Source organism: Zea mays, chromosome 8 (genome assembly GCF_902167145.1).
Source record: "Zea mays cultivar B73 chromosome 8, Zm-B73-REFERENCE-NAM-5.0, whole genome shotgun sequence".
Taxonomy (NCBI): Eukaryota; Viridiplantae; Streptophyta; class Magnoliopsida; order Poales; family Poaceae; genus Zea; species Zea mays.
The window spans coordinates 172493530-172519595 of NC_050103.1; the positions used below are offsets into that span (position 1 = coordinate 172493530).

The 26066-nt window shown below is 48.0% G+C and overlaps 3 protein-coding genes and 1 non-coding gene across 6 annotated transcripts; 3 read left to right on the forward strand and 1 right to left on the reverse strand.

Moving 5' to 3' along the window:
* Positions 1-5124: 5124 nt before the first annotated feature.
* Positions 5125-14454, forward strand: LOC103636441 (uncharacterized). 2 transcript variants are annotated; one of them, XM_008658795.3, is made up of 13 exons: positions 5125-5614; positions 6483-6805; positions 7123-7215; positions 7312-7402; positions 7818-7911; positions 9480-9577; positions 10355-10424; positions 11518-11618; positions 11788-11802; positions 12662-12778; positions 13061-13137; positions 13238-13282; positions 13379-14454. In XM_008658795.3, the coding sequence occupies exons 1-13, from the start codon at positions 5291-5293 to the stop codon at positions 13896-13898; spliced, it is 1968 nt and encodes a 655-aa protein (XP_008657017.1). In that variant the 5' UTR covers positions 5125-5290; the 3' UTR covers positions 13899-14454. The 2 variants fall into 2 exon arrangements, with proteins under 2 accessions (XP_008657017.1, XP_008657018.1); XM_008658796.3 differs by lacking the exon at positions 11788-11802 and having other exon boundaries at positions 5126-5614.
* A 430-nt stretch (positions 14455-14884) lies between these two features.
* LOC111590089 (U6 spliceosomal RNA) lies at positions 14885-14987 on the forward strand. The gene has a single exon (XR_004852361.1). It is a non-coding gene; the product is annotated as a U6 spliceosomal RNA (small nuclear RNA).
* A 1684-nt stretch (positions 14988-16671) lies between these two features.
* On the forward strand, positions 16672-19910 carry LOC103636442 (uncharacterized). Of its 2 annotated transcripts, none has more exons than XM_008658797.3 (3): positions 16672-18387; positions 18871-19173; positions 19332-19910. In XM_008658797.3, exons 1-3 carry the CDS (start codon positions 16888-16890, stop codon positions 19551-19553), a joined length of 2025 nt encoding a protein of 674 aa, XP_008657019.1. In that variant the 5' UTR covers positions 16672-16887; the 3' UTR covers positions 19554-19910. The 2 variants fall into 2 exon arrangements, with proteins under 2 accessions (XP_008657019.1, XP_008657020.1); XM_008658798.4 differs by having other exon boundaries at positions 16758-18372.
* A 2600-nt stretch (positions 19911-22510) lies between these two features.
* Positions 22511-24613, reverse strand: LOC100383726 (uncharacterized). Its single transcript, NM_001176363.1, has 4 exons — positions 24479-24613; positions 24145-24362; positions 23583-24022; positions 22511-23459 (listed from the first exon to the last, which is right to left on the reverse strand). The coding sequence occupies exons 1-4, from the start codon at positions 24570-24572 to the stop codon at positions 22658-22660; spliced, it is 1554 nt and encodes a 517-aa protein (NP_001169834.1). The 5' UTR covers positions 24573-24613; the 3' UTR covers positions 22511-22657.
* Between the last annotated feature and the right edge of the window lie 1453 nt (positions 24614-26066).

Here is a 26066-nt window from a genome sequence, read left to right on the forward strand (position 1 = left end):
GCGCCCCTTCGACTCCAACGCGCCCAGCATGGAGGCCCAGGCCCACACGTCATGCAACCGGCGCGCCGGTTGCTACGTGCGAGCAACTGCACCGCCACTCGCACCACTACCGCGCCTCCTCGACTGCGAAGCCAATACCGCGACTCGAGGTAACCCTGCGCGTGACCCAACAGTGCCAGCCAGGCGCGACGGTCAAGTACGGTAAAAAATGGGCCGACAGTAATGGCGGTGGCAGGCGGGCAGGAGCAGCAGTCACGTCGTCAGCCAAGCTTACGTCCCATCCAGGGGCAGCGAGAGAACCCTCTCTCACGGCGTGAAGACGGCGCGCCCGTGATCCGTTCCTCGAACGGCTCGCACACGCGCAACGACCGCCTCGCGAACCACTCGCCCCGTCGCATTAACTCCGCGGCGGTACAGGCGACGCTTCAGGCGGGAGAAGCAAGCGACGCTTCGCCTTCGCCATAATGACCGCGTCGAAAAAGGTACGCCACGTCATTCGATTTCGTATCCTTTTCCTTTTCCTCTTTCTCTCTCTTACAACAGGGACCGGGAAAGGGGGATACCCCGAAAAGGATCCTTCTCCGTGAAGGAAACAGGCCCCGAGCCTCACTACTGATCAGAGGTTCAAAGGCTGGCCCCTCGGAGGGGTTCAACGGCCGCCTCAGAGCACCTGGGTTCTGCGCCCACTACTGGTCAGAGGTTCGATGGCCGGCCCCTCGGAAGGGTTCAACGGCCGCCTCAGGCCACTCGGGCTCCGCGCCCACTACTGATCAGGGGTTCGTAGGCTGGCCCTCGAAGGGTTCACAGTCGCCTCAGACACAGAGCGAGGGATGACCCTGGGTACGTTCGATACATAACCAAGGCTCGGGCTACGCTCCCGAGGTACCCTAGGACATTTCCGAGACCAGCGGGAACGATCTTGTAACAGAATCCCATCAGAGGGAGGCATCGAGCCCTCGGACCCCGTCAAAGGGGACGGGTCCGGCAGATCACCCACAGGTACTTTTGGAGCGCGCCTCCGGGCCTCTAGCCGACCCCTAACAAATGGGGCACGGGCGTCCGCTCGGATTACCCGCCAGCAGCTCACCGGAGACACCATGTTCGGCGCCCTCCGAGGGCAACATGGCGCTTTCCCCCCTCCTCCTTGCGGAAAGGCGACGCAGGGGTGTATGTAAAAAAGTCGAGTCTGCCCTAGACCGTCCTCTCGCCCTGTGCAGAGGCTCGGGGACTGCTCTCGCAAACCCGGCTCCGGCCGACCCGTTGACAGCGTCAACATACCAGCCCGAGAACTTGGGACCCGACCGTGCAACCGGGCTACGGCCAGCTCGCATGAGGGAACAACCAGACCAGCCGAAGTGTTGCGAGACGCACTAAGACCTCGAAGGAGTCAAACTACTCCTCCGAGGCCTCGGGGGCTACACCCGGCGGGTGCGCTCGCGCGCACCCACCGGAACAAAATGCAACCAAGAAAAGGCTGGTCCCCTTGCAAAAAAGTGCGGCAAAAGCCTCCAAGCGAGTATTAACACTCCCTTCGAGGCTCGGGGGCTACTGTCGGGGACCATAATTAGGGGTACCCTCAAGGCTCCTAAATCTCAACTGGTAACCCCCATCAGCACAAAGCTGCAAAGGCCTGATGGGTGCGATTAAGTCAAGGATCGGTCCATTCGAGGGACGCGATCACGCCTCGCCCGTGCCTAGGCTCGGGCAAGGGCAGCCGACCCTGGTGGACCTACGTCTCGCCCGAGGACCCCCTCCAGCAACGGGCACACCTTCGGCTCGCCCGAGGCCCAGTCTTCACCAAGAAGCAACCTTGGCCAAATCGCCACGCCAACCGACCAAATCGCAGGGGCATTTAATGCAAAGGTGGTCTGACACCTTTATCCTGACGCACGCCCTCCAGTCGATAGAGCCGAAGTGACCGCAGTCACTTCGCCGCTCCACTGACCGGTCTGACAAGAGGACAACGCCACCTGCGCCGCTTCGACTGCTGAGCCACTCGACAGAGTGAGGCTGACAGCAGCCAAGTCTGGTCTCAGGCGTCATAGGAAACTCCGCTTCGCCCGACCCCAGGGCTCGGACTCGGGCTCAGCCCCGGAAGACGACGAACTCCGCTTCGCCCGACCCCAGGGCTCGGACTCGGGCTCAGCCCCGGAAGACGACGAACTCCGCTTCGCCCGACCCCAGGGCTCGGACTCGGGCTCAGCCCCGGAAGACGACGAACTCCGCTTCGCCCGACCCCAGGGCTCGGACTCAACCCTGGCCTCAACCGACGGTCTCCGCCTCGTCCGACCCGGGGGCTCGGACTCGACCTCGACCTTGGAAGACAGACTCGACCTTGACCTCGGAGGAGCCTCCACCTCGCCCAACCTAGGGCACGGACCGACCACGTCAGCAGGAAGCGCCATCATTACCCTACCCCGCGCTGACTCAGGCTACGGGGAACAAGACCGACGTCCCATCTGGCTCGCTCCACCATACGAGTAATGATGGCGCCCCACATGCCCTGTGACGACGGCGGCTCTCAGCCCCCTTACGGAAGCAAGAGGACGTCAGCAAGGACTCGACAGCCCCGATAGTTGTCCTTCCGCCAGGCTCCAGCGCTCCTTCGACGGACACGACATCACACGAACTGGGTGCCAAAACCTCTCCGGCTGCCACGATGGCATGTACTTAGGGCGCTAGCTCTCCACCGCTAGACGCGTTAGCACATTGCTACACTCCCCATTGTACACCTGGATCCTCTCCTTATGCCTATAAAAGGGAGGACCAGGGCCCTCTTACAGAGGGTTGGCCGCGCAGGGAAGGACGGGACGGCGCTCGCGAAAGGCCGCTCGCTCCCTCCCGCGTGGACGCTTGTAACCCCCTACTGCAAGCGCACCCGACCTGGGCGCGGGGCTAACACGAAGGCCGCGGGTTCCACCTCCCACGCCTGTCTCCCTCTGGCTGCTCTCTTCTCCCCCCTTCGCGTTACGCCTCGCGTCGACCCATCTGGGCTGGGGCACGCGGCGACAATTCACTCGTCGGTCCAGGGACCCCCCGGGTTTCGAAACACCGACACCTACTATTACAACGACTCAACTGATTATGTGTTTATATTGATTTTAGATGGTTTTTGCTCCAACGAATTTTATAGAAGCTAGCTGAAAAACTGAGCGTTTGGCAGTCCGCAGCAGCTTTTGGTGGCCAGAAACTAACAGAAGCCGAAACAAAGAGGGCCAATTGTCTTTGTACTGCCACACGCCCATACTACACGGCTATACCCTCCCGCGCTAGCGCACAACCGACCAGAGAGACCCGGACTCCATTTTCTCCACGGCCGTCGTGGTCGTACCGGCAACCACTAGCAGCCGAGTCCATCTTTTCCCTGTCTGTCCTTGGACTTGGACTCGGTCGCGCCCACGGAAGCCAACAGTAGTTCGATGCGATGGGCCGTGTCCGTTTTGGCTGCTGGCTGTTCCCGCAAGAAATGTTCCCGCAAGGAAGGAATTTTGCCTGTCTGGGTCTCACCGTTGATTTGCTCCCCACCCTTCTCATTTTCCTCATCTCCAGCTACGAGACATGGACAGCGGCCAACTCCACTGGCAAAGGTAGAGCAAATCAGACGAGAGAGCAAATATCTTGGGATGTGTAGTGATAACTTATAGATGGTATATATATGGTGAAATTTTAGTCTAAGGGCGTGTTTGGTGTGGCGCCTAAACCGCCACACCGCGCCACACTTTTCAGCCACAAGTGTGGCGCCCAATTTGGTCGCCACACTTGTGGCTGAAAAGTGTGGCGCGGAGCCGCCACACCAAACACGCCCTAAATCACCAGTTTTACCATTTTTTGTGGGTGCAAGAGCATCCACTACCTCCTACATAGCTTCACCTCTGGCTAGCTCCATCTCAGCCTTCTGCAGTGCAGGATTATAGGTATATTTAGAACATCTCCAACAACTTTACCTATAAAAATGCTCTATAATTTAAAAATATGTATGTTTATAGGATTTAGGGCAACAACAAAATACTCTGCTCCAACAGTAAAGTCTCAATTTTAGATTATAGGGTGAGATGTAGTATATTCGAGACACTTGAGAGATTGCCCTATAATTTTTTGATCAGATTTTATAAAATAAGATATCGTTGGAGTAGTTTTTTTAGTATAGGGTCCTATATTTTAATTTGAGCCACGTATCGTTGGAGAAGCACTTGCCACTGGGTACCAACACTGTCACTTTTTTCTGACGGGAGAGAATCACTGCCAACCAAAATCTCGCTACTAAATTTATACAATAGCCCACTAAGAGCATCTCCAAAAGCTTCTCAGAAGTCTCTCCTAAATCAAGTTTTTTTAGGAAAAACACAAAAAACGTGTCTCCAATAGTTCCCCTAAAACGCTTCTAACTTTTTCATATCTCTTAAAACTTTCTAATTTGTAGCTACAAATGAGGGGTTTTTTGGCCTCCCTATAAATAATATGTCGGTTTAAGGGATCTGTTGGAAAAATGATTAAAATTTACCCCACTAATTTTTTAGATGTCCTTTAAAACTGATTTTGAGAAATCATTTTTAGGGAGTTCTTGGAGATACTTTAAGAGCAACTCTAATAATTCTCTAAAAACCGCTTGCTAAAATTATGTTTAGTAAGTTGCTAGATATCGACAAGCTATCTTCTTCGACTCCACGAAAAATGAAATATTGGCCGAGTCTATTTGCATCAAAAGCAAACATGCTAGATTGCTAGTGGACCGAAAAAAATATCTGATAGAGCACGCACGCGCACAGCTAATAAGGCTCGTTTCAATCTCATGGGATAAACTTTAGCTTCATGCTAAACTTTAGCTATATGAATTGAAGTGCTAAAGTTTAACTTTAATTACTAACCATTAGCTCTCTTGTTTAGATTACAAATAGCTAAAAGTAACTTAAAATAAGCTGCTAAAGTTTATGTCGCGAGATTGGAATAGAGCCTAAGACATCATGACTGCTCCAATTGCTAATTTGCTATTGCTAAACCTCTAATAACTGCGTACACACGCACGGCGACACGGCCGCCGCGACACCGCGTCCGCTGCGTGAGCAAATACAGCGGGCAGTTGGTGAAAAATTTGCTATTTGATCACCGTGGACGTGGAGCCTGCAGTGGACTGGACAGTGGACACCCGGCTACTGCTACTCTGCAGTCTGCACCCTCCAAGAAGGCAAAGAAAGGAAGAACGAAGCTCACCCCGCCCACCCTGCCCATCAGCCTCATCACTTACCCGGTGGGCACTGGAGGATTAGGGTTTGGTTGAAGAGGGAGCAACGAAATGGGGGGCTTTTGCTCCAAGGAGTCGGCCGTCGACAAGTCACCAAGCGACACTACGCTCGGCCCAGGCAGGGTGGTCGACCACCATGACCGTCTAGTGGTGAAGGAGGAGAAGAAAGCTGTGGTGGGGGAGGCTGCTGCCAAGAGGATTCAAGAAGAGCAACATCAACAGCAGCGGCAGCCAGCGCCGCCACCGCTGCACGTATCGGTGTCGCGGACTGCAGTGCCTGGAGCTTCCGCAGATACCACTGCAGCACCATGGGATGGGGTACCACCACTGGCACGGTTGCCATCGCTGAAGTCGGGGATGGGTGTGGCGAATAAGGCAAGTTTTCAATACTTACTTTGTTGCATTATTGCTGAATCAATCGTTTCTTTCCCCGTCTACTAAAAGACTGTTTTTTTTTGTTATCTCAGTGTATTTTGTTCTTGCTGATAATGTTGCTTAGAGATTAGTGCAATTTTCTCATGTGAATTTTGAAGTCCCTTGTTCTGAAATATTAGCCTTTCATGATATCTTGAACTGGTGGATGATCTACTAACATCTTTGCGTGAAGTTTAATAAGTCTTCTTTGGGTGCTTGGCAGCAAGGCACTTGCTATTCTCTGCTATAACTATAATGCATGTGTATGTTGCTTTGAATTTATGGTCACACAAGAAATGACCAAGCAACTAACCAATTCGTCCTAAAAGTTTAAAGTTGATGGGGAAAGGTGGACAACTCAATGGGCATGTACAACCTAGAGCCCTTGGAACGGTTTTCTAGGTACAAGATGTATCTAATAGATTGCATGATACAACTTGGGGTCTTTACATCATTAATGCACTTAAAAGACATTATATATAGAAAGTCGTGAAGAGACGGGATCTTCGCGAAGAGCCCGTCTCTTGATTTTTTTACTTAACCCTTATATACCTCTCAAGAGACCCATCAATTAATGGGGTTGTACATGCCCTACGTCAACACTCTCTCACTTGTAGGATCCCTCAGGCCTCATACAGAGAAATAGGAATTGGCTGCAATTATTTTAGGACTACTTATTATTTTAGAAGGATTGTCTGAGCTTTTATCACTGCTAAATTGAAATGTTCACCCTTAACTTTTTGTTCATGAATTATTCTAAATTCTGCTCGTTCAGAGAGATCGTCAGACCCTATGCCACACTTGATGTTTTATTTCCTTGTTGAGATAGGTTTCGGAAGTAAGCTCAATTCTGGGTAGAGCTAGTACTGCTGGCCTTGGAAAAGCAGTGGAAGTGCTTGATACACTTGGCAGTAGCATGACAGATTTGAATATAAGTAGTTTTGGATCAGGCACTGCAACAAAGGGCAACAAAATATCTATTTTAGCATTTGAGGTTGCCAATACCATAGTCAAAGGTTGCAATCTAATGCATGCCCTTTCAAAAGATAGCATAAAGTACTTAAAAGAAACGGTTCTGCACTCTGAAGGTGTTCAGAATCTTATATCCAAAGATATGGATGAATTACTCAAGATTGTTGCTGCTGACAAAAGGTTCGCAAATAATCTCTGATGCTCTATGTATTTATTTATTTTTTTTAAGTCGTTTCAACCTGGTTATATAGAAAAAATGTACTCCAACTTGTTTTTATATGCTTGTAGTTACTGAAGTTTTTTATAGAAGGGCAGACCTGATGCAATGGTGAGAGCTGTCTCACTAAGTCATCAGGTTACGGGTTCGAAGCAGCCTCTCCACATTTGTGGGGGAAGGCTTGCCTCGATTTATTCCTTTCCCAAACCCGGCTCATGTGGAATCCTCCAACGCTGGGTCTTCCTTTTTTGGTTACTGAAGTTTTTGTTTGGTCCAACAGGGAAGAGTTGAAAGTGTTTTCTACAGAAGTTGTTCGCTTTGGAAATTGTTGCAAGGATCCTCAGTGGCACAATTTGAACCGCTACTTTGATAAGTAAAGTTCACTTTGGACCCCTGCAGCCTATAGAGGCAAAGGTTTTAGGGTATTGAAAATTAACTCAGGCGCTTTTATGCCATCAAACTCTTTCAGGCTGGCATCAGAACTGACTCCTCAACATCAATTGAAAGAAGAGGCAGAATCAGTAATGCAGGAGTTCGTGACTTCTGTTCAGTTTACAGCTGTAAGTAATATTTATGTACCTTGGAAACAATGCCATGTAGTGACATCTGTCTATCAGGTTAATGACTATAGTTTAGCAGACTGTAAACAGCAAAATGTAAATGCACAATCAACCTTAAGTTTCTCAAAAAAATAATTGCATATCCTATGAAGAGGCAAAGAGGTCAGAGAGTGGTCTCAAATTGTTAGTATGTCACTAAGGTTATGCTCACACTCTTGAGTCTCTGACAAAAATGTTCTTTCAATAAGTTTTATGTGTGAAGTAGTAATGCGATCTTAATATTCATCTGCTTGTAGCCACGAGCATAGTTTTATCCAAATTTAGCTTTCATTCTCCTGGCATATACCAGTACTGTTCTTTTCATTTTTTTTCTTTTCTCCAAATTTATAAACTGTATCATCTTTCTAACTTTTAGGAACTATACCATGAAATGCATGCCCTGGATAGATTTCAACAAGATTATCAGCGTAAACAGCATGAAGAAGATGGTTCAAGTGTTGTGCAAAGAGGTCAGTTCTTTTGCATGACAATATAATAGAGTCATTTGTAAGAATTACATTGAAAAAGAAACAACTTTGTTCCTCCTTTGGTTGGTGATGCTTATGTTTTCTTTTATCATTTGAGAAAAGTTCATCTTGAACAAAACACTCGGATTCAAGACATTAGGGAAAAAAGAACTTCAGTTTGAACATAACATTCTGGATGCGTTCTCGTGACTGGCTTTGTAGGAGACACACTTGATTGATGAAAGTTGTCCATTTGACACAGTTCTATGCATGCATAAACAGGGTTAAGGACTCTTTCTTTTTCTTTTACATTTGTCACTGTCAACTGTCTCCATATTTGCCGTTAGGTGAGCCACTCCTAGTGTATTTTGAGTTTTTGACCAATATATGCAGGGAGATGATTCATCTGATAGTCAACTGTGCTGAAGTGTATAAGTGAATTATCTATCTTCTCCTAATAGCTTAAGGTTTTGGGTTGAACTAGTTAGTGCATCCACTCTAACATGCTATCAGAGCCAGAGGTCTCGAGTTCGAATCTTGGTAGAGGCTTTATTTATGTCTTTGTCCCTTTATTTACATGTTTGCGCGCCTTTCTCTCTGGCTGCACGTGAGTGGGGGTGTTGAAGTATATAAGTGGATTGCTTACCTTCTCTTAATAGGTTAAATTTTTGGGTTGAATTGGTTAGTGTGTCCACTCTAACAAACTGCACCGAACAAGTCCAATCAAACATTTTTTTCTTGCGTCCAGCACTTCCTTTAAGGAAGGAATACAATTAAATTTTGTTCTTAGATTAAACAAGATGAAGGGCAGGCCTGGTGCGGTGGTGAGAGCTGTCTCACTTGTGGGGAAGGCTTGTCTCGGTTTATCCCTTTCCTAGACTCCACTCATAGGAGCCTTTGGATGTGTCCTTTTTTCAAATTGAACAAGATGAAAATCCGGTAATAGGAGATTGTTCTTCAGGTTTCCTGATATGATGTTGATTTAAAGTACACTTAGCAGCACAGCCTGGATTTGTATTTGCTTCTTGTTAACACGAACCTGAGTTGTGAATAAGAATAATACCTAGGCAAGGCAAAATAATTCCGAATTTCTGGTCATGGTTTTTGAGGCGTTGCGGCGTCCTGTGGCACTGGGGGTATGCCTGGATGCCTAGGCGATATGGCATAACTGAAACCCTGAGGTACGCCTCAACGCCTAGGAGACGACTAGGCAACACCTCAAAAACCATGTTTCTGGTACCCATTTCTATCTTTGAATATGGAGTACGAGTGTACCTACTGCTACTACTTGCGTCATTTAATATTTTGTCCATTTAAGTTCTTCCTATACTACTGATGTAATCTATCCTATTTCATTCCATTTAGTGGATTGCCTTTATTATCTTTAGTCGTGACATTTAGCCTATCTCCCCCTTCTTTTGGCAAAATATATTTTGCCCTTTAGGTATGCACCTCTGATACCTGCCAGTTCAGCCTGTATGTTGTTTGATGAGTGTACATTTTTGCAGTGTTTTGTTGCTGTCATTTGATAACAAATTAACAATGATGAATGTGGCTCCGTTAATTTGCAGGTGATAACATGCACATACTAAAGCAGGAAGTGAAAAGCCAACACAAGCATGTTAAAAGTTTGAGGAAAAAGTCTCTGTGGTCTAAGAATTTGGAAGAGGTTGGTGTGCAGCTTTTTTTAACTGGTTAGTATGCTTGCATAAGCATAATTGTGTAGTTAGATTTAACAAATAAAAATGTAGTCTTAAGATTTTAGTCAAACAAAGAAAACCATAATGTCATGGCCCTATACCTATACATGGACCTGCTGCTGACCCAAATGTACTGTAGCACTTGTAACTGGCGCATGTGGACAGTAATGTGGAAGCTTCTTGTGCCTGGTTACTGGCCTGTTGAGTCTTCTAGAACCTTCTATGTTGTAAGGATCAGATCAAGGGTCAAGTTATCTCCTTGCCTCATATAAGAGAGGAGATTCCTCGAATAAAGGAAGCAGAAATTATGAGGTAGTATGCTCTTGCTTTCTTATCTCTTCATGGTCAATCATTTTTCCATGCCCTATCTTCCACCTCATCTAACTTGCTGGCCTCCAACTCCTTACCCAATAAACCTAGGCCATGGGACATAAAATTCATCTTCCTTGTAATGATTCCTCTTCCTAGAGCATATGAAATGATAGCTACTGCCCAACGAAATTGGTACTGGATATATATTTTCTAGTAACACCCATTGGCTATGCTTTGTTAACTGTAATAAGGGCCCAATTTGATGGCTATATGTTTTCAAAAATGTGTCAGAACTTTTAGCATCTCTCTTTTCATGTGATACATCTATTGCCAGTTTTTACCATATAATAAACGGTGTGCTGTCAGCAACCTGATGCTCTAGGAATGCATCCAATCCTATTCTACTATTTCAAAAAAATATTTATTTCTCCTAGGTCATGGGAAAGCTTGTGGACATTGTGCACTTCTTACATTTGGAGATCCATAATGCATTTGGGCTTTCAGGTAATAACCTTTGTGATTATCTTATATGAAACTTTTGCACATATTGAGCTGTTGGCTAGATTATCATCTTTGATTGCTTTTCTGCTGAAAGCAATTGTGAGTTATGTAATTAACACATCTTGTTACTAATGTGTCGTAAGTTATACTTCAGTTTCACCTTCTCACTCTAGGGGCACGATTTTGGGCATTAGCGGATACCACATTGCTTGTGTAACTTGAGTTACAATAGGTCATATCATTTTGGATAAAGTGAGAACACGCAAGAGAGGTGTTATGCATGCATATCCACCACGTGAGTGGCCTGGCCTTTTGAGAATTAGTTCAAGCTCTTGCAAATCAACCTTCCTGGTTTGTCAATCCCTTGGCATTTAGCAGGCCTCATCACACTACCTCTGAAGGGACCATGCTCATTGATTTTCTTGGTTACAAAGTGTATGAACTATTCATCTTGTTGTAAATTCAGTATGGGTTTCTTAAATAAAACATGTACACATTTCATTCCTTGGTTGAGCTGTCACCTGCCATACCTCCTATCCCAGCTGTGGATCCGATTTACTGTTTTTGCTACCATTATGCCACATAAAGTCTTAAGGGAAAAAGCTCATAATTGTACTTGCACCTGTGATCTATGAACACGGTTGAACTTTTTTATATGTAATTTGCATATAGTAGAAACATAATCACAGTTATGATTTAAATTTTAAGTATATCATGACTGTTTTTTTTAAAAACATGGCCGAGGAGGGAAAGACCGTCCTCTCGGTATTATATTAAGAAGAGGCCGAAACATGGTATTGACCGAGAAAATCTCCGAACCCTGGTACCCATCACTAGCGGGCCATCACCGCCCACTTTGCAACTGCCCAGCCGGAGAGTGGCGCGCAGGACGTAACCCGGGAGCGGGTGGGGCACAACAAGGGGATTTTTTTTAACCAAGTCTGAAATTTGTCCCGAGGAGGATCGAACCCGGGACCTATAGGTGTTACTTGGAAGCCTTAACCATTATGCTAGAGGCCCTTTCACATCATGATTGTTTTTTTCACCAGTACTGTATTTACCATTGACTGGAAATTGCCATCCTAACACTATGCAGACAGTGAAGAATCACAGGAACCTACCAAGCGACGCAATAGATTGGGTTCAGCAGGCCTTGCACTGCATTACGCCAATATCATCAGTCAGATCGATACTCTTGTAAGTTCACAGGCTCCACTTTTCTGTTTTCTCTGTGTCCTGGATATAAAATTCAGTGTCTTTCGCTTTTATTGGAAAACAGTTCTGGTGTGTTGCTGATGCAGTTTTGTCAATGTCAAACATCCATTACCCCCCAATATCTAATTGAAGAAATGCAACTTTTCCACAGGGATGGAGGATTAAGGTAAAAGGGCCCAACTCGGTAATTATCCTAGGTGCTTGGTGTCTCTGGAAGCACAGAAACTCCATAGTTTTTCAGGATGCTCGGCCCTGTCTGGAGATGTTGCTTCGTTCTTTCCAGGAGGAACATTATCTCTGGTGCTTTGTGGGAGCCAAAAGTCTTAGTCAGTTGGGTCGGGGGCCAAGTGGGGGTTAGCAGTTGGCTCTTAGTGGTCTGGTCCTGTTATGGTCGGCCACTACTATAGGCGTAGGCCACAGGCGGCCAGTAGAGATTAGATAAGGCTTATCTAAGAAATAGATATATGAGAGATTATCTCAGATTAGTTGAATATGGATTAGAGATCAGATCTCCTTAGATCAGGATAGGGAACAGCAGGGAAAATAAATACTTGTAAATGGTCATCTAATGAAATCAAGCAGAAGCAACCCATTGTTGCTAGCTGCGCCTAGGATTCCTCGCCTCCTCTCTGTGCCGCGCCCCCGAGTTCCCCAGCCACGGCGTCCTTGCGCCATGATATCCACCCCTTCCATCTCCTCACCCCTATTCCCTATGCAACATTCCCGGTAGGATCAGGAATCCTAAAAGGTCCTTTCCGAGTTGTGTATTATTAATCGGCTGTTTGTGTCTCTAACCCCTTATTTGGTCCAGGATTTGGGGTGATGTTTGTACCGGACCCACTCTCTTGTCTCTCTCTTAATACAATGATACACAACTATCCTGCGTATTCGAGAGAAAAAAAGATCTTCGGTTCATGGGGTAGTACTAGTATTTGGTGTGCCACACAAATTGAATTTGTTGTTCTAAGAAACTCAATTTTTTTGCTTATTTTCTGGTAGGCTAACAAGGGTTGATCAAATGACAGGTTTCTCGTGCAAGCTCCGTTCCTTCAAATACAAGGGATACATTATACCAAAGTTTGCCACCAACCATAAAGTCATCTCTCCGTTCTAAGCTACACTCCTTTGGAGTCAAGGAAGAGGTATGTGGGATGATACCCATGGCTTGAAAAATGAAAGTAGGTTGTCGCGGTCAACAACATACTCCCTCCGTCCCAAATTAAAATTCGTTTTAGGTAATTAATGGATTCATATAACACTTGATGTATGTGTTTTATATGTGTCTAGATTTACCATCATTTATTTGAATATAAACATAAAAACTAAGAACTAAAATCAATACTATATTGGAACAGAGGGAGTACTATGTTACATGTAAGTATGTAATTGTAAGTTTAATGAAAGCTATTGCTGGATTTGTGTAGCTTACTGTTTCTCAAATCAAGGCTGAAATGGAGAAGACCCTGCGATGGCTTGCCCCTATTGCAAGTAACACCACCAAGTAATCTAAATTATTAATTGCCTTCATAGCATGCAAAATAGCTTGGGGCTTCTGCTTATCCCTTTTTGTTACTGCATTTTTGATGATCTGTCCATACAAGGGCTCATCATGGTTTCGGTTGGGTTGGAGAGTGGGCAAGTACCGGGTATGTATCTGATTTTGTTCATTTCTAACAGGAAATTCCATATCGGGGTTCACCATGGCTAGAACATCGGAGTAATGATCCTTTTGTCTTACACAGGTTAGATGTGAACTGCAAGCCAACTGGGCAGCTGGACCTGACCCGAATTGAGACACTGTACCATGCTGACAAGGACAAGACTGAAGCATATATCCTCGAGCTTGTTATTAGGCTTCATCATCTTATCAGTCAAACTAAAACTGCTAATGGTGAGAGGTCTCCAATCAAGTCTCCTGTCCAGTCTCCTACACAAAGAGGGGCCTCAATCACATTGTCTCCGAACATAAAAAACAGCAATTCATCACCTCTTCTGACGCAAGATGACCAAGACATGCTAAGTGATGTCAAGTACAGGACATTTATCCCTGGTATAAGCAAAAGCCAAGAGTTTGACACTAAGGAAAGACATAATAATCAAAGCAGGTTAAGCAAAAGTAACAGCCATTCACCAAGCAGTGGCAACCGGAAAGAGGCGCTATCGATCTCGATCAGGAGGCTGCTTCCTGTGATCGACTTTGAGATCGACCGGACAAAAGCCCTCGATGTGATTGATAGAGTTGACGATCTGAGAGTACAATGATGAACCTAGATTAATCAATGCCAAAGTCTGAAAAATGCACCCTCAGTCTATGATCCAGAAAATCAAGATTGCTTGAGGCCCTGTTCGGTTGTTCCGGATTAGAGCCCCGGATTAATTCCTAGCCGGATTACTTCTCTAATTTATATAGATTTTGATGAGCTGGAATGAATCCTGGCTTATTCCGGTACAACCGAACAGGCCCTGAAGGATACCAGTAATCGCTGAGCTAAATTGGCATGCTGTCAGAGTGTCAGTATTGCAGCAAGGTAGTGAGATAACCGGCATCATGGTGCCAGTTTGATGGCACCATTAGGGTTAGAGATGGTGGCCATGGGCGCATGTCCTGGCCAACTTTGTATGATATATGGCAGGGTGAATAGGAAAGTAAAATTGTATTGTAAAAAGGGATTTCTTCTGTTTGTTAGCGCATGTACAAGGAATGCAAGTTTTGAGCGAGGGGGCATCAAAGATCTGGCTGTGTTTCCAGCTGTTTTTGTTAGCCCCATCGAATCCTTGACATAATGATCCCGCTTAAATAAGCAACCTCGCTTGTATAGTTCCTTGTGCTCTAACACACGATGATGATAAGTCGTAAAATAGTGGTGTCCAAAGAATTTCCAGGCCCAGTTGTAAAAGCTAAAATGCTATTCGAATTTCTACTAGCAGTAAGTCGTGTTTAGAAATTATTTTTTTATATACCTTTTTTCCTTCTATGTACAGTAGGACACAGTGTCAGCGCCGCGTTGACGGAGAATATTTGCAAAAAAGTAAAAGAGAAAGTCATAGCGGCGTATGTGCCAAAAACTTCGTCACAGAGAGGGCCATAAGAAACATGGCCCACGGCCCAATACGAAGCACCGCGACGAAGCCCAAACAGCAGTCCGTAGGTGGAGCAAAGCGCTGGGTAATACGCAAACGTTTTGTCCCACCTTGACTAATCACAAGAGTGGAGCGTACCTTATAAACCGAGCCGCAAGCACCGAATTGTCTCTTCGGAGACATCCGATAAAATTGGAACGATACAGAGAAGATTAGCATGGCCCCTGCGCAAGGATGACACGCACAAATCGAGAAATGGTCCAAATTTTTTTGCGGATTCGCACATATGCCCTCGGAGATCGCATTTTGATCCTTCTGCGCCAGTTTTCATTAACAATTCAGTCCTCGCCAATTCTTGCCGGCTCTGTACCAGAACCTTTTGTTCGCTGTTTGCCGATTGGCCCTTGCCCTTGCAAACATGGGATTTCGCGCACTGTCCCTCTTATTATCATTTTCCTCGCATATGCCCTCGAAGATCTCACTTTGGTTCTTCTGCTCTATTTTTTTTCTTAACGATTTAGCCCTCGCGAATTCTTGCCAACTATGTACCAGAAGCTTCTGTTCGCTGCTTGGCCCTTGCTCTTGTAAATTTGTGGATTTACACCCTGGTCTCTGGAGTTATGGTTTTCCTCGTACGGTCTCGTTGTTAGGCCCTTAATTTTATACTTATTTCTGCAGGTTTATCCCTATTCCCTAATATCTTTTTATTTAATTTTCAGTTTTCTCTTTTGTAGTTTTGTACAATTAGGCTCCACGAAAGTCTCTCTTTTGCCCTTCACGTCTAGGTTTGTTCACGTTGACATTATTCATGGATGCTTTTAGAGCTACTGTGCTAGACGACTAATTTTTTAACAACCCTTGGGGCTTTAGACTGTGTTCCGCGGTTCCCCCTAAATTTCTTCCCTATATCCCAATCACGTGCCACGTCAGCGTTCTCTTTCCCCCTATTTTTTCATCTCCCGCAGCGGTTCCCCCTAAATACTCCCCTATACCCACTACTACCATAAAATATTGTTTTACCTACTTATACATCACCCTTATCAATATATTTTCTACTGCGAACACACTGTTGCGCACGTTGCTCGAGGGCAGGGGGCCGACTCGCTCCCCTAGATCTGGTGAATCCCTGTAGCATCCCCTACCACTGTAGCACCTTTAGCGGTCACCGATGTGCGCAGTAGCATGATACTGTGGACGCTAAATCAAGGGGAGGGAGAGAAGAGCGTCCACCGTTGAAGCCAGTCTTAGCACCACGCCACCACCATGTCCCAACTCCCAAGTAATAGGTAGTATTTTACAATGGTGCATCTAACCTAGACTTGATCATGGCCACCCGATCCGACCAATGCAACGGACGGATACGAGCTATAATTTTTGACCCGTAATAATTCACAGGTCGAGGTACGGGCCATGATTTTTGACCATAAACCCGACCCAACCTATAAAAAACCTGACCCGACACGTCAAACAGGGAGGTACAACCCGACCCGACACTAGACATGGATCGGGTACGGACCGTGATAAATGGCTCACGACCTGATGTTTAAGTAGGTCTAATATAACCTCTTTCTTAGACCTGATCATGGGCCATTTGAGTATTTGACCCGGCCAACCTAACTCGACCAGTCCAAAAAAAATTCGGCTCGATCCGACCAATGCAACGAACGAGTACGAACCGTAATTTTTAACCTACAGTAATTTATGGGTTGGGTTTGGACAAGATTTTTTACCAAAAACCGACCAACAGTAGAGTTGAGGAACGCAGCAGAGCAGAAAAGACACCCTACGATAATCGTATTATTACGAACTGAATACAAATAAAAACATCTCGTCGTTCGGTGTGAGAAGTGCCTGCATGCCAGTGCATCATTTGACTCTCGCGCGCGCAAAAAAAAAAAAAAAGGACCGGCGTTCTTGGCGATGTCTTTTGGACTAGCTTGACTGCTTTGAGCACGTGTCAGCCAAGCTCGTAGTCGTCTCACACCTGCCCGACGATGCAGCCGCCTGATGCACACGCGGCCTCCACTCTCCGCGCGGCCTTCTCTCGAGTCTCGACACAACCTTCTCACTTTCTCAGTAGCCGCTGCGCACCGCACTCGCACGCCACCCTGCCGCCCTGCCTTGCCCAACCCTGCCGCAGTGCCGCATCCAAATCCAACTCCCACGGGGTATGGATCCTGATCAGGTCGCCGACGCCGGGGTCCAGCACGACGACCTCGGCGGCAGCGCCACATCCGCAAACGGGTGCTTTGACGGTGGCAGTGACGACGGCTGGGGGCGCGCGTTGCTCCGGCTGGGATGGGACCTGTCCAGGAAGGCCGTCATCGCTGGCGTGGCGGCCACGGCCGCGCCCGTCGTGGCCCCGCCACTGCTTGTCCTGTCCCTCGCCGGCCTCGCGCTGTCCTTGCCCTTCGCCGCCTACCTGGCCAGCCTCGCCGCCACCGACCGTCTTATGGGCGCGCTCCTGCCGGCGCCTCGTACTACCCAGCCGTACTGCGGCTGCGACCTCGAAGACGATGAATTCTTGGATCCATCTGAAGCGCCGGGCGCCGAGGCCACTGCACTCGACCACTGGCGCGACACGGAGGACGACGCCATCATGGAGGAAAACGAGAGCTTTGTGCCGTTGCCGCTGTCACGACAACCTCGATTCTCCGAAGAGCCGATAACATCATCGTCGACAGACGTGGAGGATAAGATGGCTGAAGGTGAGTCTCTTTCCCGAGGATTGGGCCACGAGTCACTAGTGTTGGACAATAAGGAAGGCACAATCATGGAGGACACCGAGTACATTACCATGGAGGCACCGCCGAGAGGCTCCGATGTTTTCGGATCAGCAGTGCCTGTGTTGCGTGGTGAAGACGATATGGTTCAGAGAGCGGTAGAAGCTCCTCTTACAGCCAAGGAATCAGTCCAAGAATTATCTGTATCAGACAGTGAGGATAGAACACAGGACGACAAGTGCAAAGATGCGGAGTCTTCCAAGGAGATTCTGTCACTGAGCGTCGACATCACTGAATCAAGTGACTTCCCGGTGCCGGGCAATGAAGGTATTGTGGTTCAGAGGGGAAATGGTGAAACAATTTCTGTCCGAAAATCAGGCCAAGATTCTCATTCAACAGAGATTGGGGATGAAATGGAGGGCCACAAAACCGAAGAAGAGATACCACTGCACGACGCTAATGTTTCAGAATCGTCGGTGCTGGATGATACAGTGCTGGAGGAGAGGAAGATAGAAGGTGATGTAACAGTGGGGATGGCCGTGAAAGAAGTGACCATTTACACGGATCCTTGTACAGGGGAGGTGGCTGGTGATCAAGTAGATTCCATTGCCATTGCCCTACCTGCTGAAAGCGAGTTGATGCAAGCCAGCAATGTTGACGATGTTATCAACGCTGCTTTAACAGAAGGCATTGTGCTGGATATTGGTGATACTAGTACAGAGGGCACGGAGCACTACGGTGAGGGAGGTGTTTCTACTGCCGTCTCGGTGGTGACCGTGGACGATGTTGCAGAGACAGTTTCCAGTAGGAGTCCAGCAGTCTCAGTCATCGGCGATGACATGACTAGTGTCAAGAGTAGGCCAGATGCTGACAGCTCCGATCAAACAACTGGCTACGACGCGCTAAGGAGCAAGGAATTTCGGGAGAAAGAGGTAATAGAGGACAAGGTGAGTCAGTTCCTGGTTCGCTAAGGGGGTGTTTGAATGCACTATATCTAATAGTTAGCCGCTAAAATTAGATGAAGACATCCCTAACAGTCTAGCTAATACTTCATCTATTAGCTACTTTTAGCAAATTAGCTAATAGTTAGCTTAGCTATTTGTTAGCTAGCTAATTCCACTGATATATTTTTAGCCAATCAATTATTAGCTCCAGTGCATTCAAACACCCCCTAAATCATCTGTTCTCTTTTATAAAAAAATGTTTATAGATGTTGATGGATACAAAATACTAGGTGCATTCTAAACATGATAAGTTTTCTTACTTGCCATTGTTCATTGGCGTAGGCCACTGTAACCCAATAAATTTGGTTAACACTGACATCATACTCTAAATAAGATGTGCTTACCAAGTTGCGAAATTTGTTTGTTTACAAACAATTGACATCCACAGAGATGCCCATCTGAATTTTGTTTTGTGAAATTTGGTAGTGTGTGAAAACAGAGGAGAGCAAAACCGTGCCTACAGAGAGCACGTCACCACCACGGATCATTCAAGTTTCTAGATCGCCAGCGCCAGACGGTCAGAGCAGGGTAGAAGACGAAGCAGCCGTGGGGTCGGTGCTGGAAGGAGCGGCGAATAACACCGACGATCTTGCCACACCACGCGCGGTGGTGGTTGCTTTGCAATCGAGCATTTCTGCTGGTGAAAGCGAGCCGCCGTCGGCGAGTGACCGTGTTGAGTACAAGCCGGCGAACGAAGGATTTAGGAGGAATGCGATAGCTGAGGACACGGTGAGTTATGGCACATCTGGGTTTATCTCATCTGCTCACTTAGCATTTGAACCAGCTCTGGATTTCATGTTAAGAGGTGTTGTTTTATAATGCTGTTCTATCTATGCACAGTTATTAAGTGCAGCCTAAGAATGTCCCTGCTCACTTATTTGTGTCAGGACAACTACACGGAGGAACAGATGAGGGAGCAGCTTGATGCCCTAAGAACAATAACCGGGTACCGTCCCACGCCGTCTTTGACTCTGGAAGCCGAGCTCGTGGGTCTCTATGTATTCGTGGGCGTGGAACCCCCTGTCGGCTCCGGCTCCAGGGAAGACTCCGACCTGAGTGATCTCAGCGCAAAACTCAGGCTCCTGAAATCGATCATAGGCGTGGAGTAAAGATCTGAAGCGGGAACTGATTTACCAGGAGTTCTGTGCTTGTGTATAATGCATAAGGTTCAGCGGTCCAGGGTTCATCCCGCACGTGAGCTTTGTTACGCTCTGCTGGTTTTAATCTCAAAATCCATCCATGTGGACTAGAGTGGATTGAGGATGTTTAAATTCCTAGCAACTCAAAAATCTCTCCTGCTCCCTCTCAATCCCCTTTGACCTTCATGGTGGGACGACAGGTAGCTGTGAACTACGTATCCTACTCTATATTTTTGTGTGGAAAAGACGTTAACGAACGTGCTGTATATGGCCTACTTCGCACTAGTGATGCGAACAAGGGATGGCCATTTGTGATCCGTCACTAAATTTCTCGGCTTTTCTTTGTGCTTCAAAAGTCCTACTAAACGAGCGCCCACAGGGATGGTTTCTGAAAACAAAAGCTAGAAATGATGAAGCTGAAGTCATTTTTAGCCAGCGTCGCTAAATGGCCAGTTGAACAGGATATATACATGATTGATTAGACAGAAACAACGGTTTTTACCTGGTATTGATAAACGGTTGACTGAACAGGAACAACAGGATAGACGATTGAGTAGACAGACAAAAACGATGTACTACCTACGTAGCGTTTAAACGGTGCGTGAACACAATAAACGAACAATGTTTTTCAGCTAGACAGGATGGGGGAGCAGACACAAAAGATACTGAGGCAAACAACTAGTGTTTCTGTTTGAGCTAAATAAAAAAACAAACTAAACTGGCCACTCTGCTCGACTAGAGAGACTACCACTATAACTAAAACTACACAAGCAGCTATAACTACACAAGCTCAAGTGTAAGAACTTCTTGACTATTTAGGCAAACGATCTCTCGACTATTTAGGCGAGCAGTGATTTTTCAGCTAGATGGGGGGTGGGTGGGGGTAGGGATGAAAGTAGGATGGGAAAATGCCGAACCGACCGTTATCGTATAACCGATTTGGTTAGTTTTGTCCCGATCGATTTCGAACCCGATGTAAAAAACAAAAACGGAACGAAAACGGGATATACAAAACGGTAAACGGAAACGGAAACGGTATAGTTGTTTTCCCGATCGTTTAACCGGGATCCCGTTTCTAATCGGGATGATCCCGTTTTGTTACCGTATTTTATAATTCGGGATCACTTCAATACGGCCTGCTTCAATCCAGATATCACTCTGAGGCCCATCCCATCTAAACAAAAACCAAACCTAGGTTACCTAGCGTCGTCCGCTCCTCTCTCTGCTCTCTCCTAGTCGTAGCAAACGCCGTCGTCCTCCTGCTCTCTCTCAGCCGCGCGTGAGCCGTAGCAAAGTAGCAAACGCCGCCGTCCTCCTGCTCTCTGGTCTCCTAGCCGTGAGCCGTAGCAAACGCCGCCGTCCTCTCCTACTCTCTGCTCAACTGCTCTCTCCAGCGGGTAGCGGTGCCGGTCCAGCCTCCAGAGTCCAGAGGCCACGGCTCGGCGGCTCCCTCCCAGACGGCCAGCCTCCACACGCCGCCGTCCGAGACCAGCCCGAGAAGAAGCTTGCTGCGTTGAACACTGCTGACCACGCCGCAGTCCGAGAAGAAGCTTGCCGAGAAAAGCTTGCTCCCTCTGCTCTCCAGTCTCCATTGCTGGCCACGGCTACAGCTCTGCTGTCCACGGCTCTGCTCTCCACTGCTGACCACAGACCACCTGCTGTCCACGGAATGAAGATACAGCAAGTGGCTCCTCCATGAGCAATGTGTCTTATGTTTGTTGAGAGATGTGGGCAAATGAGCCTTGATTGTAATAGTCTATGTGTGCTAAGTGATCTAAATGTGAGCAAGTGATTATGAATATGTGTTTTAAACTTTGTATTGTGTCATGTGTGCTAGTAGACTTATATGACTTCTTATGTTAGCCAAGAGCCCAAGACTTATGTGCTACATTAAACTTTGTGTGCTCCGGATTTACATGGCTTTTATAGTTTTATTTGTGTTTAATTAAGACTTGTGTTTACAATTTTTTATTTGTTGTTAAGTTTTGAATATATGGTTTCATAGTGTTGATTTACCGAACAAAAATACCGGTTCCCGTCCGATTTCGGCTTTAACCCGACCGGATCGTATCGTTTTTTGATTCCCGTATTTATCCCGTTCGTTTTCGTTACCGATATATCCCGTTTTCGTTTTCGTCCCGCAAGGTAGATATGAAAATGAAAACGGTAGAGGTATTTTCCCGACCGTTCCCGACCGTTTTCATCCCTGGGTGGGGGAGCAGACGCAAAAACTACTATGGCAAACAACTTCTCTGGTTGAGCTAAACAAGAAAAGCAACTACGCTAGCAACTCTTCTCAATCATGTGTTCGCATCTTTTGATCGCCTTCCGCGATCTTTCATGCACTGTAGTGAATTCTTGGTCTTTTGGCTTTAGTGAAAAAAGCAGGGGCATGAGCCCTAAAACTCTAAAAAAAAGTTTGAGAAATCGAACGTGGTTGGTAAGACAAAACTCAAGTGCCGCTGTAAAAACTAAATAAAGTGGTTAAAGTCCTCTTTCGTAGCTCATTTAGAATTTTAGGGGTTTGTTCATTTTAGCATTAATTCATGTGGATTGAGTTGGATTGAATCGATTTAAGTCTATAGCAAGTCAAAATACAGCTCAATTGAAGAGGATTAAAATCACTTTCTACTCAAAATTAAACACGAGAGAATTTAACCCCCTCAATCCCCTCCGACCACTAGGCAAGCGAACAAGGTCTCAATCCATCCACATAGAATGAGAATAACCAAACAAGATCTAAGTGTTTTTTTGGTTATAGGTGAATTGTAGAGAATTAAATCTCTTATTCATTAAAGTTGAATATAACGAGATTTAGGCTATGTTTGATAGTACATATAATTTGAGATGAATACTAGATTATTTAAACAAGGTCTAATCTCCTCTGATCCCCATGCATTCAAAGGTCTAAGATAGAACCAGTCGAAGATGAAAAAATATGCGTTAACACAGAATCCCGTAGTCACACGGTCACACCTTACTTCGTACGTTTTTTTCCAAGACGGGTACTGTACAAACAACTACAGCTACCGGCACCCCTCAAGTGATCAGTACGGCTCAAATTGCATATACTATTATACGAAATCACCATTGCCGCCATCATTGCCAACCTTTCTCTTGTAAACATACACTCGCGAGAAGATCACAAAGGCGACGAGCTCCACGGCGCAGAGCCCAGTGAGAAGCCAGTAGAAGTAGTCGAGGTGGGCGCGGTTGAGGTTGTTAGAGAACCAGCTCGTCCCGCTCTTTGCTGTCGTCTTGTCAATGACGGAGATGAGGAAGCTGCTGAGGAGGTGGCCGATTCCGAAGATGCTCAGGAACAGGGCCAGCCCAAGGCTCCGCACCGCGTTGGGGACCTGGTCGTAGAAGAACTCCTGCAGCCCGATCATGGCGAACACGTCGGCGACGCCGATGAGGACGTACTGCGGGACCATCCACCAGAGCGCCATGGGGAGCTGCGCCTTGGGGGTATTCACCAGGCCGGCTTCCGCCGCAACCCGGAGCCGCTTCATCTCCACGAGCGCCGACAGGGCCACGGCGACGAGGGCGAGCGCCAGGCCGGCGCCGACCCTCTGCAGCATGGTGATCCCCGTCGGCCTCCCCGTGTAGCGCCGCGCCAGGGGCACGAAGAGCCGGTCGTACACCGGGATGAAGACGACGATGCTGACGCTGATGAACGTCTGCAGCGCCGCCGCCGGCACCTTGAACCTCGCGCCGATCCGGCGGTCCAGCGTCGCGGCCTGCTTCGTGAAGAACGTCGATGTCTGGGAGAAGATGATCGCGTAGATTATGCACGACGCCCATATGGGCAGCAGGCGGAGCACGCTCTTCACTTCCTCGACGGCGACGGCGTCGCCGTCGCTGTCGCCTAGTTTTCTGCTTGCAGCAATGCACGGACTATCATGTCATTGTCATGTCACACACAAGATGCGTACACAGCAGCAGAGATTCAATCGGAGCAGAGCAAAAGCAATGTTTGGTCTCTGCTGTGCTGCCTACCTGGTGCGATGCTTCGGCGCCCAGCTCTGGACCAACGCCAGCAACGCCTTCCCGACGCGAGAGAAGGGGCTGGCCGCCGCGGTCGTGTAGAAGCGGTACGACCTGGTCCCGAGCAGGAACAGGGCGAGCGAGGCGACGATGACGATGCAGGGGATGCCGAAGCCGAGGCCCCAGCCGACGTTGTCCTGCACGTAGCTGGAGACCATGGTGGTGACGGCGGTGCCGGCGCACATGCCGAAGTACCACCAGTTGAAGAAGGAGCTCCGCGCCACGCTCTCCCTGGGGTCCTTCTCGTCGAACTGGTCCGCCGCGAACGCCTGCGCGCACGGCTTGTGCGCGCCCTCGCCGAGGGCCACCAGGTACAGCGCCACGTAGAAGATGGCCACGTGGCCGCCGCGCAGCGCCGGGAGCGCCGACGACAGCGACAGCGCGCCCATGCTCTGTAGCGGAAACATGCCACACGGTTGAAGAATAATAATACGGTCCCAAACTCCCAATGTGCCGTCTACTGACCACGTACGACGAAGAAGAACGCATGAGGGAGAGGAGACCGGCGACTGACCACGGCGAAGATGAGGGAGGCGAGGACGATGGCCCGGTACCGGCCGAGCCAGGCGTCGGCGACGCACGCGAGCGGCAGAGGCAGCATCTGGGAGACGCCCTTCCAGGCGTCGATGGACGCGGCGGCGCGCGCCATCGGCTGCCCCAGCGGCCCCGTCAGGTACGTGATGAGGTTCGCGGCCACGCCCTTGTACGCGAACCGCTCCGCGATCTCCATCGCTGCATGTAAGCAAAGGTGAAAGAGGCTTGCCGTGGTCATGCATGTCGATGTTTGACGAGCGGTGTCCGCTGTCGCAAGAGGTACGAAGGAGTTCTGGAGACGATGGGAACCGTACCCATGACGAAAACCGACGGTTTCCAGCCGCCGGTGGCGGCCCGCGAGGCTGGCTGACCGCGGTAGTCGGTGGCGCCGGCGACGGTGTCGACCATGGCTTGTTGACACTGCACAGCGCGAGGGAGAGGACCCTTGCTAGTCCGATGACACATGGTGCCTGCCGTCGTCGAAGGTCGTTAGGGTTTTATAGGTAGGCCGCGGCGCCGGCACAATCGACAGCTCAGGTCGATCCAGGTGGCTGACTGCACTTTGCTTTCCGGCAGAAACGTTGCCGCATGCGCGCGGCATCCGCAGGCACGCTCGCTCGTGCGCCCCCGCTGGCCCGCAGGGGCCGTGCGCGTGGGTGAGCCTGCGGCGCCGCGCGCGCGTGCGAGCGGCACCCGTGTCCGGACGGGCGAGCGTGGCGAGGCACGGGGCCCGAGCGTTTCGGTGTGGCCGCTCCAGCAAGGCCGTCCGATCACGGATCCTTGGCTGCGATCTTCCTAGCATTTATTTCACGCATGCATCTTTATTGAGTTGCCTCGGTTTGCCAAACGCGTTGCTTCGGAGGATTTTTTTTTTGAGAAGAAGCAACGGATGGCAAGTGTTGCCGACCAGTGCACGAAACCGCCCGTGCTGGAAACATTAAGCTTCGGCACGCATCGTCTGAATATGAACATTTCACGAGCTCTAGAGAGAGAGAGAGAGAGAGAGAGAGAGAGAGAGAGAGAGAGAGAGAGAGAGAGAGAGAGAGAGAGAGAGAGAGAGAGAGAGAGAGAGAGAGAGAGAGAGAAGGTAAACTGAACTCCATGCCTTCTTGTACTGAACCAGTCCTTCTATGGGCCTACGGTGCTACCGATAAGCTTTTGTCATCATCAGAGTGAACATGCACAGCACAGACAATGGACACCAATTCAATTTTGGCAAACCGCCCACTTTCTTTCCCAACTTTAATTTCTCGACAACAACTCAACGCAGGAGCGAAAGGTTACGGGCGTGTTCGGCTGGCTACAAGCTGACACTGTTGCAGCTGTTTGGACTGCTGCAGCTGCAATCTATAGAGAGAAAAATACTGTAGAAGCCGCAGCCGCAGCCGGATTGCAGCCGCAGCAAGCCGCAGCGAACAAGCCGTACATTCCTCAACCTATACGAAAGGTTAACCGCAGTGGAGAATCTAGCTCCCTCAAAAAAATGAACTCATCGGCATTTTTTTCAAGTTTTCAGCAGGCTAGATCAATATAAGCCGATCGCTATATATCACTTTTGCATCTAGTGGTCAACCACGTATACTGAGGTGCCCAACCCTACGGGATATGGCTGTGGGCTTCATCCACATGCTAGAGTAGAAGTCTCCCATAAAAAAACTACAAATATTCTAAAGCAAAAGAGGTTCCTATATGTATCCTTTGCATGACGCCTATCTCCGAGTCCTAACATGTCGTCAACTGTCTTTCCTCTAGTCACACCATGGCATGACAAATCTGTAGTAGCTGCAAAAATAGAGCGGCTCCAAAAAAAAATCTTTTAATATCCAATCCTTCTACATCAACATACAGATAGAAATAGAGATATCGGTAAAAGGTGTGCTTTTTTCCAACTGTTTCTTCGAC

What these genes read in the sequence shown, in the direction of transcription:
- LOC100383726 (NM_001176363.1), bottom strand. Translation starts at nt 24,572, where the DNA reads ATGGTCGACACCGTCGCCGGCGCCACCGACTACCGCGGTCAGCCAGCC. An exon ending in ACCGTCGGTTTTCGTCATGG is followed by an intron (nt 24,363 to 24,478) that starts GTACGGTTCCCA and finishes GCTTACATGCAG; the next exon opens with CGATGGAGATCGCGGAGCGG. An exon ending in GCGCCGAAGCATCGCACCAG is followed by an intron (nt 23,460 to 23,582) that starts GTAGGCAGCACA and finishes TGCTGCAAGCAG; the next exon opens with AAAACTAGGCGACAGCGACG.
- LOC103636442 (XM_008658797.3), top strand. Translation starts at nt 16,888, where the DNA reads ATGGATCCTGATCAGGTCGCCGACGCCGGGGTCCAGCACGACGACCTC. An exon ending in AAGAGGTAATAGAGGACAAG is followed by an intron (nt 18,388 to 18,870) that starts GTGAGTCAGTTC and finishes GAAATTTGGTAG; the next exon opens with TGTGTGAAAACAGAGGAGAG. An exon ending in ATGCGATAGCTGAGGACACG is followed by an intron (nt 19,174 to 19,331) that starts GTGAGTTATGGC and finishes TATTTGTGTCAG; the next exon opens with GACAACTACACGGAGGAACA.
- LOC103636441 (XM_008658795.3), top strand. Translation starts at nt 5,291, where the DNA reads ATGGGGGGCTTTTGCTCCAAGGAGTCGGCCGTCGACAAGTCACCAAGC. An exon ending in CTTCTGTTCAGTTTACAGCT is followed by an intron (nt 7,403 to 7,817) that starts GTAAGTAATATT and finishes TCTAACTTTTAG; the next exon opens with GAACTATACCATGAAATGCA. An exon ending in TAATGCATTTGGGCTTTCAG is followed by an intron (nt 10,425 to 11,517) that starts GTAATAACCTTT and finishes AACACTATGCAG; the next exon opens with ACAGTGAAGAATCACAGGAA.